We start from the raw sequence: 16,124 nt of genomic DNA on the forward strand, positions 1-16,124 counted from the left end.
TGATATATTTACATAAGGCCGTTCTACGTGTTTATCCTCATTTTTACTGACTTTTTTTTAATAACAGAGCTTAAAATTTTAGGAATCAGGCTTTAATATAAGGTAATACTTGGGTAAATTCTCATTATGATTTTTTTTTTTGTCTCCTTCATAGCAACACACAACAACAGTGACAACAACTGAGACTGTGATGGTAAAAACTGACAGTAATGGAAAGTAAGTTTGATCCCATACTTTCATAGGTCTCATCCCTCAAAACTATACAACTTCATATAAATATACATCTAAATAAACTCTAGGCAACATGGATGCAAGGAGATATGTCAAATGCATGTTAAAGGTATAGTGGAGTATGTTTTTTTTTTTTTTTTCGGGTGGATAATTAAAACAAGTGGTCATTCTGATCGATATGGCGATATGTTTACGTAAGGCCTTCCTACATGCTCGTCCCCATTTTCACTTAACGGTGGTGAGTCTGACATAGTGGAAAAATTGCAAATCTTTTGGAAAGTAAGCTTGCATAAGCGATGGAAACAGTCACTTTTAAACAGAGCGTGCACAAGGAGAAATGGGCTCGTGCACGCTCTCAAAAGCATTTAATAGACCTTCCCTTTCAGTAGCGAGTGCAGGGTTTTGCATGTGCTTTTTTTTATGGAGAGGGCGGGTCTTTTCAAAAATTCGTGAAAACCCTCCACTCTACCATTAAGATGTCAACAAAGAAAATTAAAAATTTTCAAAGTCACTTTTTAAACGTATTAGTCATACATATATAAAAGTCACAGTGGTGGCATAAATAGGAGGTTGACAAAAAAGATACAAATAGATATGATTCAAATAACTGATCTGATCAATAACCTTTGCCTTTCCTTTTGGAGTTATATCCTATTAATTTTTACATACTGTAACTTAATCTGTTTTTCTGCAATAAAAAAAAAATACAAAAAAAAAAATCAAACAATTTGTTTCTTTAGAGCATAACAAATTGCAAAAGACATTGAATATATATTATTGCAGCTTTATTGACCCAATTACAGACTTTACAAAGGCAAAGACAGACTTATACAGAGAAATGCATATGTACTCATATTCCCCTCAAACAACAAAGACAGCCTGGCCTTTTTCTTGTGATTTAATCATCCAATCAATAAAAATTGTCTAAAATCAACAACAACAAAAAATCTGAATTTTTAATAACCGCCATTTTGTTATCCTCTGCATGACTTATGGCGAAGGTTTCAAATGCGTTACGTTTGGGGGCTCTGTATTATCACGTAATAATTTAGCTGTAAACATAAACTAAAAGAACAAGGACTTTTTATTTTGGGGGAGGCGGTGTATATATAGGAGTTTATATGCCTTATTGCACAAAGAAAAAGCCCCCGGCCCTCAGTATTGTAATGTATCCTCTTACATTGCTCACAAGTCCCCAAAAAAGCACATTTAGGACAGAAACAGATATAAAATATAGATGTAAAGACAACACTTGTAAAGTACAGTAGATTTCATGCCATGTGTGGCCTGTATTGCCACATAAAAATGTAATTCACATGATTAAACTCTGATTTTTTTTTCGGAAGCACCCCACTCAAAGATGTCTTAGTACGACCCACGTCACCCATAGTATCAGAATGCAACAGTTGGCTTAATCTGAGAGGAGGCTCAGCGGCGCCATTTATCTGTGAGGGAGGAAAGGAATAGTGTTTATTGATATTTATTGATTGGAGAGCTAAATGCAGGAACACCGATGAGATGGCTCATTTACCTCTGGTGATTTCGAAGCAGTTCTCGCAGTGCACCATGCGTTTGTAGATCCACATGCTGTCCCCGGCTTTCAGATTACCCAGAGAGCCGTTACAGACGTCACACTGCCAAAAGAAGCAGATGCTTAAAGGAGGGAGGGATAATCATGCTTAGTACATAGCAGCTACAGCTGATGGCTGTTAGCATCAGTCCTTCACTGGATAAATGTCAATAAGTACATTTATGTAAGAACTGCTTGAAATACACTGTGTGTATATCATAATACCACAATGAGGACTTCAGTGATTTGTTTTGATTATTTTTAATATATATTGACAGGGAGTGGTCTGGATTTACACATTTTGCTTCATTGCAACCACAAATGTCCTGATTGGTTGAGTTCATGGAGAAAAATAGCGTGGTGAAATCAAAGGGCTTACTTTAAAGCAGGATGCGTGGCAGTTGATCTTCATTTCGTCCAGGACCATCTTGGCATCACCAGTGAAGGGCTTACGGCAGGAGGTGCACAGGTCCTTCTCCAGCACAGGCCTGGTTCAAACATTATCATCGTCAGTCTAGTTTAACAGTTAATACAACATGTTACCTTTAATGTTGTCTTAAAGAAGACTTATAACTCAACAGCCAGTAATTCCTGTCTTTGCAGGAATATTATAAGACGTTCAATCAACAGATATCTTTCGGTTCTTAGAGGATAAGCTTCTTTTTGATTAATGACTCTTCAAGCTTTTAATTGACAAAGAGTTATCTAAGACTTTTAGGCTGCACACATTTAAACATAACAAAAAAAAACAACCATAAAGGAGCCATAGAATGATTATATAGGGTATTTGGTGCTGGTCCTTAAGGTCTCTGAATAGGGTGTGTAACATTAGTTGGGCTGAAAATGGCATATTTGCTGTTCTATGAGCCCCAATGCAAGCCTGATTAAAAGCCCTAGAATGAAATGACAGGTTTTCTTCCTTTTATGGTATGATCATGAATGTTTAGATGAGCTGTGCGCTGATTGGTTGGTTTACAATGAGCGAGCTGCTGAGCAAAGAAGCATCATAGCAACAAGCACTCACTCCCTGAAATATCAAATTGTTGATATGGTAGGTTGACCAGACGTCCTCTTTTTGTCTGACATGCCCTACTTTTCATACCTAAAAAAAATGTCTGGGGGGGGATTTCAAAATCGTCCGGCGTTTTGGTCGACTACAGTGCAGCACGCAGTCGAAACAGGGAGCCAGTGGGGGACGGAGTGACCAAACCCGACCCAGTGACGGTAGCCTGTACAACGGCGGACCTATGCTTCGTCCTGCCTGCTTCCCCCCGGTCCCGTCTAGTCAGCGACCCTGCATGACGTCAATTGATGACGAATTGACGTCAATTCGGGGCTTCGTTTGATTTCGTCCATTTTGTGGTGGAAGTTTTGCATTGTAGGATTTGCAGAGAAAGAAGGTGTCGATGGGGTTTGAACTTCTCTGTACGTCCATGTCACCCCCTGAACTCTCGTTATTCATTTATGTCAATGTAAACTCAGTTTTGCATTCTATGACCCCTTTAACACATTTTTGTAGTGAATAATGTTGTCAAAATAATAAGACCTGAATGCATTGGTGAACATGTCCTTTCCTTCTCACGTTGTAGTGTCTCGGTATAACTGCTCTGAACATTAACATGGATTTGCCTGAACAGATCATTGTTTTTTATCAAGCTTCTCCACAGGCTCGGATATATGCTAAGCTAACATGCTCAGGTAATGAGCGTTGTAAACCTAAGGGTTGATTTACATCAGAAGAAGTACAATGCTGACTTTGTATTTAGCTTCTGGCAAATCTAAACTTTCATATTCACTTCTTTATTTAGGTTTCTCTTTTCTTTTTATGCTGATGCTGTTTTCTTACCTCTCAGAGGATTGATAAACACTCTTGCTGGAAGATTTGGAGTAGATTGGATCAGACAGAATGTCATCTGACAAGCTGTGTGAGTAAAAAAAAAAGTATTATAACAAAAATTTAGCACCAAAACCTATCCTAATTTAAATCAAAACAATGTTGTTATTATAACAAATATTTTCCACCAAAATCTATCCACATTTGAGATAATTTCATACCTGCTACTCTTGTAGGATGTGGAGGAATAGTGAGAGGGGCTGTTGAGGCTGCTGTACTCATAACTGCAACAAAAACAGAATAACAGATACATTTACCTCTCACTTTCACCTATTCTTTATCTTAAGGGTGCCCACTCATTGTGCCACCCACCTGGAGTCTGTTCTGGAGTATGAGTAGGTTTTATAGTCGCTGCTGTAGTTGCACAAACACAGAATAGATTAAAGAAAACAGAAACCCCACAGATATAATTTATAGTGCTAGATCATTTACCTGTATGAACCGCTGCGAGTGTAGGGTGTATCATCAGTGTATGAGCTGTAGCTGCACATCAAAACAGCAAAGGTTGGATTCAGTAAAGGGATTGTCTCTGTTTTAGTTCAACTAATGCATTAAAAAACTTCTCTTTCTATAAAAACTGGAAAGGACAAGAGATTTGTTAAGTTCACCTTCCAGCAGCACAAAGACCCCAAACAAGCAGTCAGAGCTACTATTAAACGCTTTACATCAAAGCATAGCTTTAACTCAGGTTACTTATATACTGTTCAATATCACCTCTTTTTCTTTTGAAGAAAAAAACTTAAAAGGATGCATCATTTTCTGTACTTGTGCAACTTGGGATTGATTAGTACATAAAACTCCCAGTTTTGCAGTGAAATCTGGGTTAAAATGGCAAAAAAAAAATTGTGCAGAGCACTAAGTAAAAGGCTTTAAATAATCGCCTCCTTTTTCAGTTACAAGAGCCAGGTGCATTACGATTAAAAAAAGCAATCAATTGTTGTTATTATGTAGGAATTAGAGCTTATTCTTTTCTTACCTGGTGGTTCGTGTTGAGGACGGTGTTGATGGGCTTTCTTCCCTGAAAAAAAGAAGAAAAAAAACATAAGTTCATTCCTGAGAATTGATTTTTCTCCAATATTTGAAAAAGAAAGACAAAGCCACTCACTCTTTCCTGCTGGTGACTATGACAGTGTCCTTCACTGTGGTGCTTGAACTGTTGAGAGATGAAATATTTTACCAATGCATTGAACAACTGGTCTATTTTATCTGCTCATTAAAGGCTGAGACGTCTCACCTGACAGGGGATGTGATGCCTTTAGGCAGGAGGGAGTCGTACAGGTCATCCACTGGCCTGTTAGAAAAAAAACATTAGGTTAACGACGTCCATCACAGCCCTAACTCAGATACACATAAATGAGAGATGGAGGTTTCATCTTACGTAGAGGGGGACTTTGTTATGGTTGTTGTCGTTTTGGTGTCATCTCTTGAAATCAAAATAAGACAAAACATTTCAACAGACGACCCAGTATTATAAGCACTGTTATTAAAGGTTATGTTAATAGTAGCTTTAGAACCATAGCATTCCTGTTAGTTGTTTGCATGCATGCTCCATAGGCATGTAAGCTTTCATTTTGTGCTTTTAATGCTACATTTTAACAGTTAATTAGCGGGGGATTTTTTAAATAATATATCTAGGAATGGATTTATAAATTAAGAACTTTCATTTCCTCTCATTCACACACTATCTCAATAACACACACAACCTCAGCTATGACTTGTGTTCCTATTAACATTTGGATAAATGCCACTTTGTGAATAACAGAGAAATCCCATAGTTTTTGCAGCCATTCATAAACTTCAGAAATTTTTGTAGGAATTTGAATTAGTTGCTTTTTTGGTATGTAGCTAGAAATGAATAGGAAGATATCGTTATACCAGGGTCACTATCTACGAGTTTAACATCATCATGGACAGGGAGTGTGCCAATAAAGAAAGAATCCCTTCTTCAAAATAATTTTTTTTTAAATAAATCTTAGATAGAATTTGCAGCTGCCCATATGGACAGGCCGAAAGCTCTCTGGAGAAATGTTCTCCAGTTTGAGAAGAAAAATTTTTTTGGACACAATAATGAGAGGAGTCAGAAGTCAAGATGAGGTTTTAAAACCTAACAATAAAGTAGAAACTGTATGGTGGTGGCGGCATTTTGCTGTGGGACCACTTCCTGCCCAGAGCAGACAGGATAATAAAGGCTCATACTCATTCTAAAGGTCTGACCTGCTGCATGTATGAGGCGGATTAACTCACCCATTGTAAGACCTCTTCACCGACACAGTCTCACTGCTGGAAATAGTTGTTTTTCTGTAACTGAGATAAAAAAATGTTTAAGCATCTTATGTCCAGAGTTACATATCTTTCTGCTCAACATTTCATAACTGGGATATAACCAGCTACTGGTGATTTACATAGGTTAAAATGTGCAGTTTAGAAAAAGAGTGCTACCTGTCTCCATCCTTGTCTTTGATAGAATTGGGAATCAGTGAGTCATACAGCTGATTCTCAGCGCTGCAAGAAAGAATATATTTATTCAGTAGGGTGCCAAATATACTGCTTCTTATTATCAATATGAAATAAAAAATTATTCTTTGCAAAACATTGGGCTCAAACATTGTGGTAACAACTGCAGGTCACATTTCATACACATATGAAAAGGACATATTTACAGCTTTTTCAAAATAAGTCATACTGTAGTGGTTATTACATAATTATTAGGATTAAGAATATGTTTGAATTAAACGATGAATTGATTATGGATCAGTGATGTTTTACAAAAGCGTTTGTTTAAAATTTTTATTACCAACCTGCTCCCATTTAGTATAGACTTATCCTTATTTTTCAATTGCTAAGATCCATTTACAGTTAATATGTTCCTCAGTCTGCCAACTCTGTGGCTTAACGGAGCAGAAAACACACAGAGGAAGTCGACAAGTACACTGTACCCTCACACATTCACTGTTCTCACACCTACAGAGCATCTGAGCCCTGAATCAGCCTGCATTTTCTCAACAGAAGATCGAGAAAAAAAAAAAAAAAAAAAGACATTATATAACAACTCATTGTGGGTAGTATTAACTGCTGATGCAGTAAATCTGTGGCCAATTTATGTTCAAGATTACGATTATAGCAGCTTCTCATTTGTTCGTTTTTTTGTCAACTTTGAGTTTTCGAATTAAGACAAACATATCTATTCTTTTTGATTTGTTCTAAACGCAAGCATTTGAAATGAGCATCTTATCTATTTGGATGCATTTGAAATGAAAAATAAAAACAGTTTTTGGCGACTCACTCTTTGCTGCTGTCCACAACAGTCTTTGTCTTTGTGGTGATTGTGCTGCTGAGATAGTGATTGGATGTTTGAGCATCAGAATAACACACTAGGTTGTTTTTTTAATTGTAAAAACGACGTCTCACCTATCAGGAGATGTGATGGAATTGGGCATGAGGGATTCATACAGGTTGTCGTCAGCCCTGTTAAGATATAATGTACCCATCAAAAAATCAATTGCCTGTTATAATAAGTAAACATTATGCAGTTACATTTCACTCTGTGTATTAATATAAGACACATGTCTTATAACAATATGTTCTTATATTATACTGTGTTGCATTATTATGCCTTAGATCACATTAGAGTTATGTTGCATCAAAAAATAGAACATTGTATAACACTATATAGTATCATGTTGCATATATTATTGCAAATCCTGTATTGTAAAATGCTGTGGCACATTTTATCACAATGTATTAGACCGGTTTACATCGCATTTTAATGCATTATGTGCAGAGATGGGAAGTAACGAAGTACAAATACTTCGTTACTGTACTCAAGTAGATTTTTCTGATATTTTTACTTTACTTTACTACTTATTTTTATGGCGACTTTTTACTTCTACTCCTTACATTTTTACACAAATATCTGTACTTTCTACTCCTTACATTTTAAAAAATTTGCTCGTTACTTTAGTTTTGAATCATTTCAGTGGAGTTACCGTTATTATTTTTCACGTCATCAATACCAAATTCAATCTAATTGGATGGGAATCTACGTTGCATTTGACGCACCACTACAAGATGAATCGACAGATTCGGCGGTATTCATTAGCTGCAAATCATTGCAGCTTGGTGGCGGTGGCGTTAGCATAGTAGCATGGACGACGAGATGATTGAAAGTGAACACAACGGAGATCTAGTCCTATTGGCAGACATCCATTTAAAATGTAGGCAACGGCATGAAAAAAGTGGTTTCTACTTTTACTTTTATACTTTAAGTAAATTTACAAGCCTGTACTTTGTTACTTTTACTTGAGTAAAGAAGTTTAATCAGTACTTCCACTTTTACCAGAGTATTTTTTAACACAAGTATCTGTACTTTTACTCAAGTACGGAAAGTGAGTACTTTTGCCATCTCTGATTATGTGGCACTGCACTGCATCACATAATGGATCACATCTTAATGGTATGGTGGAGGATTTTTATGAATTTTAAAAAAGACTCACCTTCTCCACTTTAAAAAAAAAAGTATATGCACAACCCTGTACCCGCTCCCAAGAGGGAATGCCTATTAAACACGTGTGAGAGCATGCACATGCCCATTTCTCCTCATGCACGCTCTCTTTAAAAGTTGATGTTTGCATCTCTCAGGCAAGCTTACTTTCCAAAAGATTTGCAATTTTTCCACTATGTCAGACTCACCACTGGTAAGTGAAAATGGGGACGAGCACGTAGGACAGCCTTACGTAAATAAATCACCAGAATGATCGACAATTAGGAGGACCACTTATTTTGATGATCCACCCAGAAAAAAAACATCCTCCACTCTACCTTTAACATGCGTTTGACATAGATGCAAAGAGATTTTTGCATCTATGTTGCCTAGAGTTCATTTAGTGGTATATTTATCCGATTAAATAGTGTCACCTAACAGGAAGTTGTATAATTTGGAGGGATGAGACCTATGAAAGTATGGGATCAAACTTACTTTTCATTGCTGTCAGTTTTTACTGTCACAGTCTCAGTTGTTGTCACTGTTGTTTTTCTATGGAGACAAAAATAAAAAAAATTGTAATAAGTATTTATCCAAGCATTGCCTTATACTAAAGGCTGATTCCTAAAATTTTAAGCTCTGTTATTAAAAAAATGTCACCTGTCCGTAGTTTTAGAATCCTCCTTCCCTGGCGAGGGGGTGAGTGAGTTGTAAAGCTGGTCCTCCGCACTGGTTGGAGATATATTATAAGTTAAATATAAAAGAAAGGTACAAATGACAATTTAATTACAACGTAAAGGGCTTCTAACTTACTCTTTAGGAGTGGTTGTTGGTTTTGTCGTCTTGGTAGATGAGTAGGTTGAATACTGTGAACTAAATGTGAGAAGACATGACAACCAACCTTTATTTTCAATTATAATAATGTGGAAGAACATTTTAAGACTCAGAAGCAAACATACTTTATTAAGACTGTCCTGTGTTTTTGATGCCATTGAATGCCTTAGAAACTTCTCAAATTAGTATTTTAATGGAATAATTAGGTTAATAAATAATTGCTTTTGGTGCTGCTGGTGCAGCTTTAAAAACCCACATAGAGAATAATTTCAAGATAAGAAAAGATAAGATAGACTATTGATCTTACAGTGGAGATATCACTTGTCGCATCGGCTCAATAGTCAATAGTCAAACAATAATCGCTTATTTAACAGGATTATTGCGCAGGTTGTTGCACAGTGTATTAAATAGGTATTTATATAAATAGGTATTTATAAATATAGTTATTGCACAGGGTATTAAATAGGTAGTTATATAAATAGGTATTTTTAAATATAGTTATTGCACAGGGTATTAAATAGAATTTTATATAAATAGGTATTTATAAATATAGTGCACAAGGTATTAAATAGGTATATATATATATATATATATATATATATATATATATATATATATATATATATATATATATATATATATATATATATATATATATATATACACAGATAGACATTTATATATATAGTTATTGTACAGCGTATTAAATAGTGATTTCACTGACCAATGGCAGTGTTTGGCAGATGATTTCTAATATATGGCAATGAAAATCTAATTTTTCTTTAAAAAAAACCATTAACTAACAACACAATGTAGTTTATGTTACACAACAGCACCAATTTAAAATATTTTTTTTTTCTGTCTTGAATTGGATCAATTTTTACCCTTTGCTTGAGGCCTTGACGCGCTCCATGAAAGTTTCCGTTTTAGTGGGCGATTTGGTCACAGGGGACCTATACAGAAACAAAAGATTTAATTAAAAAGCCACGATAATGAGTAAACATCTACAGTGATGGAACAAATCAAAATACTTTAGGACGGATATATTATTCCTTACTTGACACTTTGGGTGGTGGTAATGGTGGTGGTGGTCTCACTTGTCCCATCTTTGGTCACAGTTTTTGTTTTAGTGCTAAAAGAGGGCAAAAATAATCAATAAATCCTTTATTTCTACTCTACATTTTTCTTGCTGGTTATCAACTTTGGTTCTAAAACAAAAATGCTGTGAAATATTTTTGTTTTTCATAAAGTTTCATTTTCAACACATATTTTGACATCTCTCGTAAAATATATGTCAAAAAAGTAGATAAATAAAACTAATATTAACACAACTTGTATTGCAGCAGCAAAATCTCAAAACATGTTGAAAAACACATACAGTGAGGGGGAAATCTTTTGGGTAAAAGAGAGAAAATCTTGATGAATAAATGTACCCAAATCGTGTTTTGGAGTATACTTTAAAGGGGCAGTGGTAGCCCAGTGTTTAGGGCATAGGGCTTGGAATCCTGAGGTTGTGAGTTCAAAACCCATTCCCACAGACTGCCACTCTGGCTCTCTGAACAAAGACCCTTAACCCCACACTGCTCCCTGGGCGCTGCACAATGGCAGCACACTGTTCCCCAAAGGGGATGGCTTAAATATAGAGAGTTGTGAAAGCAATAAAGATCAATTTATTTTTACTTTACCTTTTTAAATGAACCAGAGTCTTCATAAACATTTTAATAAGTAATAATTATCCATTTGCATAATAGAAATCCATTTTATAACAACTATGAATATTAAAGGATAGGTGGTGCATCCTATGGCATGATTAACTCCATCCTGGCGCATTGTTATGACACGATAAAGAGGCACATTTTTATCACTCACTCTTTAAAATTAGAAAGTATATATAAGATGTATTTTAGGTTAGTTATACTTTAGTCGCCAGTCACTAGTGAGGTAAAGGTTTTCTTACATACACTCAAATTAATACGCTCAGTTCAATGGAAACTTTGACAAGCAAAGCTGAAGGAGGAACCATGTCTGTTTATCAACAGGAAAAAAAAATCCGGAGGCTGGTAAAGGAGGCAGAATAAAGTATCCAAAATTCCCTTTTGGAAAAATACTGTGGTATGAGATTGATGCAGGTGCGATAACAGATTGATTTAATCACCCAGGGGTGACTCTATAGGCCTTAGTCTATCTGAGTAATGCTTACCTGCTGGAAGGTTCTGTCTTCCCACTTAATGGTCTGATTGAACAAAAAACGGGTTTAAGCATAAAAAATGTATATGAATCTGCATATAAAACACAAAATCTATATCTATACAAGAATATAATATATAATAATGTACCTTTTTGAGTAGGAAGAAGGGGTGGTGCTAAAAGAACAGAAACATACATTAGACACAGGTCTACACTAGAACCCAACTTAAATATGATCATATTTTTAATAAATATTTACACAAATATTATTAATGGTAAATGTAGGAGTAACGAAAAGTAGAATAAACCCACGTGGTTTTCAGCTCCTCTTTACTTCCACTGAACCTGCAACAATGAAACTCTTAAGTTAAGGTTCTTCTTGCAATCTATTTATTTAACTATTTATTTATTTATTTATTGCTCATCTTTAAAAAAAAGTTATCAAGCTAGAGTGACTTTACCTCTTGCTGAGAGCTTGCACAGATGAAGATGAACTTTTTGTTACCGTAGTTTTCTGTGGCTCAGTTTCTGAGATACTGTGTAAATGGGAAAAAAGGGAAATGAAAACGTACATATTCATACATACACACAGACATATATATATATATATATATATATATATATATATATATATATATATATATATATATATATATATATATATATATATATATATATATATATAATATATAAGGAGAATTTAATTCATAAATCCCACTAGTCACTTAGTACTTGTGATCTACATGTTTGTTTTACCTCAGAGAAGTTTCACTGCTCTTGACTCGACTCAAGACAGTTTTGCCAAAGTTTGGGTCTCGGCTGTGGGATTGAAAAAAAAAAAAACCAAAATGAATGCATCCATTCATTCATGCAGTTATGCGTCAACACGTTGACTTTCTAAAGGAATGTAAGTGTCTCTGAAGGTGCGCTGATTACAGGTAACTCGTCTGTCCAGCCAAACCTCACTGCTGCATCTGTTTTGTGACTTACTCGACAGGCTCGTCTTCATCATCAGTCTTTCTAATCCAGCTGTTGTCCTTCAGCAGGGTCTTGGCTGAAAACAGACATAACTGTCATCACTCTGGCAAATATTTGGACATTACAACAAATAGCTTAATTTGCCTAAAGGTATTTTTGAGACACCAGAGGTCATTTTAACTAACTTCTACTACAGGGGGGGGGGAAATTATCTCTAATACAGTGATGCCCTGCTGACCCTCCCCCACTTGTTGCTATGGTCTCCAGTCCAGCTGGGAGAAATAAGACGATCTTGCTTGCAAAGCAGACCGATTGAGTTGTTTGGAAATATTTCTGGTTAGGAAAAACACAAACAGTCATGGAATGGAATCTAAAGGAGCCCCACCTTTCCCTCGCCTTTAGGAAAGCCTGTTTTGAAACAGCAGTTGCCAAGCTACAGCAACTTTTCTGTTAAACAGCTAACTAAACACTGACGTCCACGGAAGATACCCTGACTGAATCAGCTGACAGTCAATTCTTGTACCCGTGTAACTTTACAAAGAGGAAAGTTGCAAATTTTGTATAAGGTACCATAATTTCTGTTTCAAAGTTAATGCTTTTAACCATAAAAATCAAACATTTCTGCTCAAAGTTATACAAAATTTAATGGAGACTTTAAGTCATAACTCACTAGATTCAACTATTTCAAGTGATATATTATGTATAGATATATTTAAATATATAACATATTGATATAAGAAATATTTGGGGCCACCTGCTGAAAAGCTCCATTATTATTAGAGAGCTTAGCCTTTATATGAAAATCTATTATAAAAAGCATATTTATAGTTGTGCCCAATAACTATATATACTATTGTCTGAACAACTATTTGTCATGTTAAAGAGTTCTCATTTGTTTAAATGCTTCAGATTAATAAACAGGTCATAATGTCAGGCAAAGATAACCTGTTTTTAAATCATGATTTTATTTATAAAGCAAAAAAAGCTTCCTAGACTGACCTCCTCCTTTATGGAAAAGTCATATTATGCTTAATGTAATAACTAAAACATCCACCATGTGTAAAAGGAAGTGCCATTAAGTGTTAAGTTGAATGTTTACGTTAATGCTGCAGCAGCGAAATCAGGTTTAAGGTGGATTATTGTCCTACTTGGTTACCCAGCTATTTGACCTTTAGATTATGAATTGATTGCTGAATTATCAGGATTTTTTTTTTCTGCTGTAGAGCAGAATTTATGGTTGTGCAATTCTGAAAAAAAAGCAAAGCAACTCCATTATATCACATCACCACGGTTATCAATGGTTTAGGCTTTTGGACCCTCACATAGATAACATTTATTGCTCAGTCTGCTCCATATTGTTTAATGATCTGATATAAATCAATTCAATTGATGTCTGTGATGATTAAGCTAAATGAGTAATTAATGCAGTTTTGGGGGGATTCTGTTGTTTATCTGAAGCTAATGGATTTAACTGGGCATATATGAAACCCGGAATCCTTAGAAATGGTGTAAAAATGTAATGTATATATATATATATATATATATATATATATATATATATATATATATATATATATATATATATATATATATATATATATATATATATATATATATATATATATATATATATATATATATACATATATATATATATATATATATATACATATATATAGTTATTATTTTTGTTGTAATAATCATAATAATAATAATAAAAAATCATCTTCTTTTAATCTGTTTATCTTTGTCAAATTGTAAAACAAAGTTTATGATCTGAAACATTCAATTGTGAGGAAAAGGCAAAAGTCTTGACAGGATATATACTTTTTAACTCTACTGTAAACTATTTGAAAGTCATTTTCAGTTTTATTATTCATTATAAGTTCAGTACTTACAACTAGAGTAGCTCATGTTGGACTTTCACCTGAAAAACACAGAGAATGCAGCACTGTAAACTGGGAACCAGGTGGCGCTACAGCCTTAGAATATCAATGGAAAGAAGCTTGTTGATTCTCAACATATTTTTTAATAAACAGAACTGTTCAGAAACCACTTTTTCTATCACCTTCTGCACATTTTTAATCATTTCCTCAGCAGTTTACTTTAATGACTGAATGTCATTTAGTTTGTCACTGCACCTTCCGTCCAGACTCAATGATTAAGCTGTAAACTGGTTTGTCTTGATTTTTGGCCCCCATACAGACACACCCACCCTTCATAACAACTCCTTCTCCAAACACAGCATTGTCAGCAAAACAAGAGGGGCATACAGTAACATACCAAAAGGTAGTAAATCCCAGAATCCAAAAGCAGATATACTCTTAAGAGGAAAAAATAATCATCAGTCACACGCTCCAGGGTCAGTATTTTTATTAAGTTTCTACACTTTGTAAGCATTGCGTATTTAAAGTAATCCTTATTTGCTAAAAAAAAAAAAAAAAAAAAAAAGCTCACATTTGTAATTAAAATAGTAAGGTGGAGCAACAATCCCGGAACATAGTTTCATAAGAAAAAAACATTTAATTAATATTCTCTTTTATTTAAACCTCTTTCTAGAGTGCCTGAAATCAGCAGGACTAAATCACTGCTTTCACTGCATTGAGTGAAAACTGTTTACTATTTTAGTTCAGCTGCCAGACCAACAATAGATGTGACTATTAAAGAAGTAACTATCACTTCAAAGTGTGGAAAATATTTGAATTGTTTCCATTTGTTATTTCTGTCTGAAATGACTCCAGAGATCTAGCTTCATTCTTCAAACAGACATCAGTCAGCAAATAAAACAGTGAGAGCAAAAAAAAAATGCTCTCACTGAAAGAATGTCTTCCTGGTGCAAATCTGTGGAGTAAATCAGCTGCTCATAAAAACTGAAAGCACTCTTAATGTGATTTTTTTTTTATCATTTAAAAAAAAATGTAAGTGGCTTATTGCCAGGAAAAAGTGCATAACTGTTAAGCAAAGCATTCTCAGTAACACTGCAAGTTTAACTCTGGAGAATGGAGAGAAAGTCCAGCTTCCTCTGAACCTCAATCATGCATATTCACAGATATGATCAAATAAAGATTTCTATTTTAGGTTAAAACAACAACTATAAATGTTAAAATGATATAATTTTAACTGAATGATTTGAATAGGAAATATGAGGCCTACCTCTGAAGATGGCTCTGTAAATCGTTTTCAAAGATAAACTCCTGGCTTCGTCTCAGCTCAGAACACCTGTCTATCACTTCTCACAGTGAAGTCGCACCTTCGTCATTGCTTCTACTTTTAACCTGAAGGTGAGGTCACCCCAGGGAGTGGCCTGGAAGCTGAATCAAAGAAACAATTTTCTCTTTTTTTGTAATCTCACTCTACATCTTTCTTCCTCCTGAATCGTCATCATTTCCCTCCTAATTAGTAGTTTCTGCTTGTAGGCTGAGAATTAATGGGCCTGGGTGGAGTGCTAGTAAACCTGCTCCTCAGCTTTTGTGTTGAGATATCTTTCTAGCACAATCTAGATGAATCAACGCTGAAAATATGACACTGATCTCTGAAGCATTAGAATCATGAGTGAGTCGAACCAGCTGATTCGAGCTTATCACAAACCTGTGTCCCTGGGGACTCGATCTTTTACCACATTATGACAGAAGACTGTACTTTACTCATGTGCGCTGATAAAAGTATTACGATGCTCCATACAAAGCCCTGATAGAAAACCTTGACTGAAGAAGAAACGTTTCTTCTTGCTACACAATTTCATATATTTTAAATTCTGTTTTAATCATTTATATTAACATTTACCACTTCACTGGTTACATAAAAAAATAAATATCCAACAGAGGTAAAGCAGCACAGGCCCCTCTGGAACATGCCTCCATTAGAAATCGGGGTAGTGGCAGCATTATGCCGTGTGGATGCCTTGATTTTCCAGCAATGAAGATAATTGGTGGGAAGACTATATGCAGGAA

General features: G+C 35.1%; 1 protein-coding gene across 2 annotated transcripts; it reads right to left on the reverse strand.

The window, feature by feature from the left end:
* Window positions 1-1,001: 1,001 nt before the first annotated feature.
* Window positions 1,002-15,581, reverse strand: scel (sciellin). 2 transcript variants are annotated; one of them, XM_038302425.1, is made up of 28 exons: window positions 15,328-15,581; window positions 14,073-14,101; window positions 12,187-12,250; window positions 11,953-12,015; window positions 11,658-11,732; window positions 11,509-11,541; window positions 11,346-11,372; window positions 11,210-11,242; window positions 10,067-10,141; window positions 9,894-9,962; window positions 8,989-9,048; window positions 8,836-8,904; window positions 8,671-8,727; window positions 7,104-7,160; window positions 6,979-7,023; window positions 6,135-6,197; window positions 5,940-5,999; window positions 5,074-5,118; window positions 4,930-4,986; window positions 4,801-4,848; window positions 4,672-4,713; window positions 4,128-4,178; window positions 4,008-4,049; window positions 3,857-3,919; window positions 3,648-3,722; window positions 2,181-2,289; window positions 1,763-1,865; window positions 1,002-1,676 (listed from the first exon to the last, which is right to left on the reverse strand). In XM_038302425.1, exons 2-28 carry the CDS (start codon window positions 14,086-14,088, stop codon window positions 1,660-1,662), a joined length of 1,518 nt encoding a protein of 505 aa, XP_038158353.1. In that variant the 5' UTR covers window positions 14,089-14,101; window positions 15,328-15,581; the 3' UTR covers window positions 1,002-1,659. The 2 variants fall into 2 exon arrangements, with proteins under 2 accessions (XP_038158353.1, XP_038158352.1); XM_038302424.1 differs by having other exon boundaries at window positions 6,979-7,026; window positions 15,328-15,578.
* Between the last annotated feature and the right edge of the window lie 543 nt (window positions 15,582-16,124).

The sequence above is a fragment of the Cyprinodon tularosa genome, unplaced genomic scaffold (assembly GCF_016077235.1).
Source record: "Cyprinodon tularosa strain WSP-4 unplaced genomic scaffold, ASM1607723v1 ctg49, whole genome shotgun sequence".
In the NCBI taxonomy this organism is placed as follows: domain Eukaryota; kingdom Metazoa; phylum Chordata; class Actinopteri; order Cyprinodontiformes; family Cyprinodontidae; genus Cyprinodon; species Cyprinodon tularosa.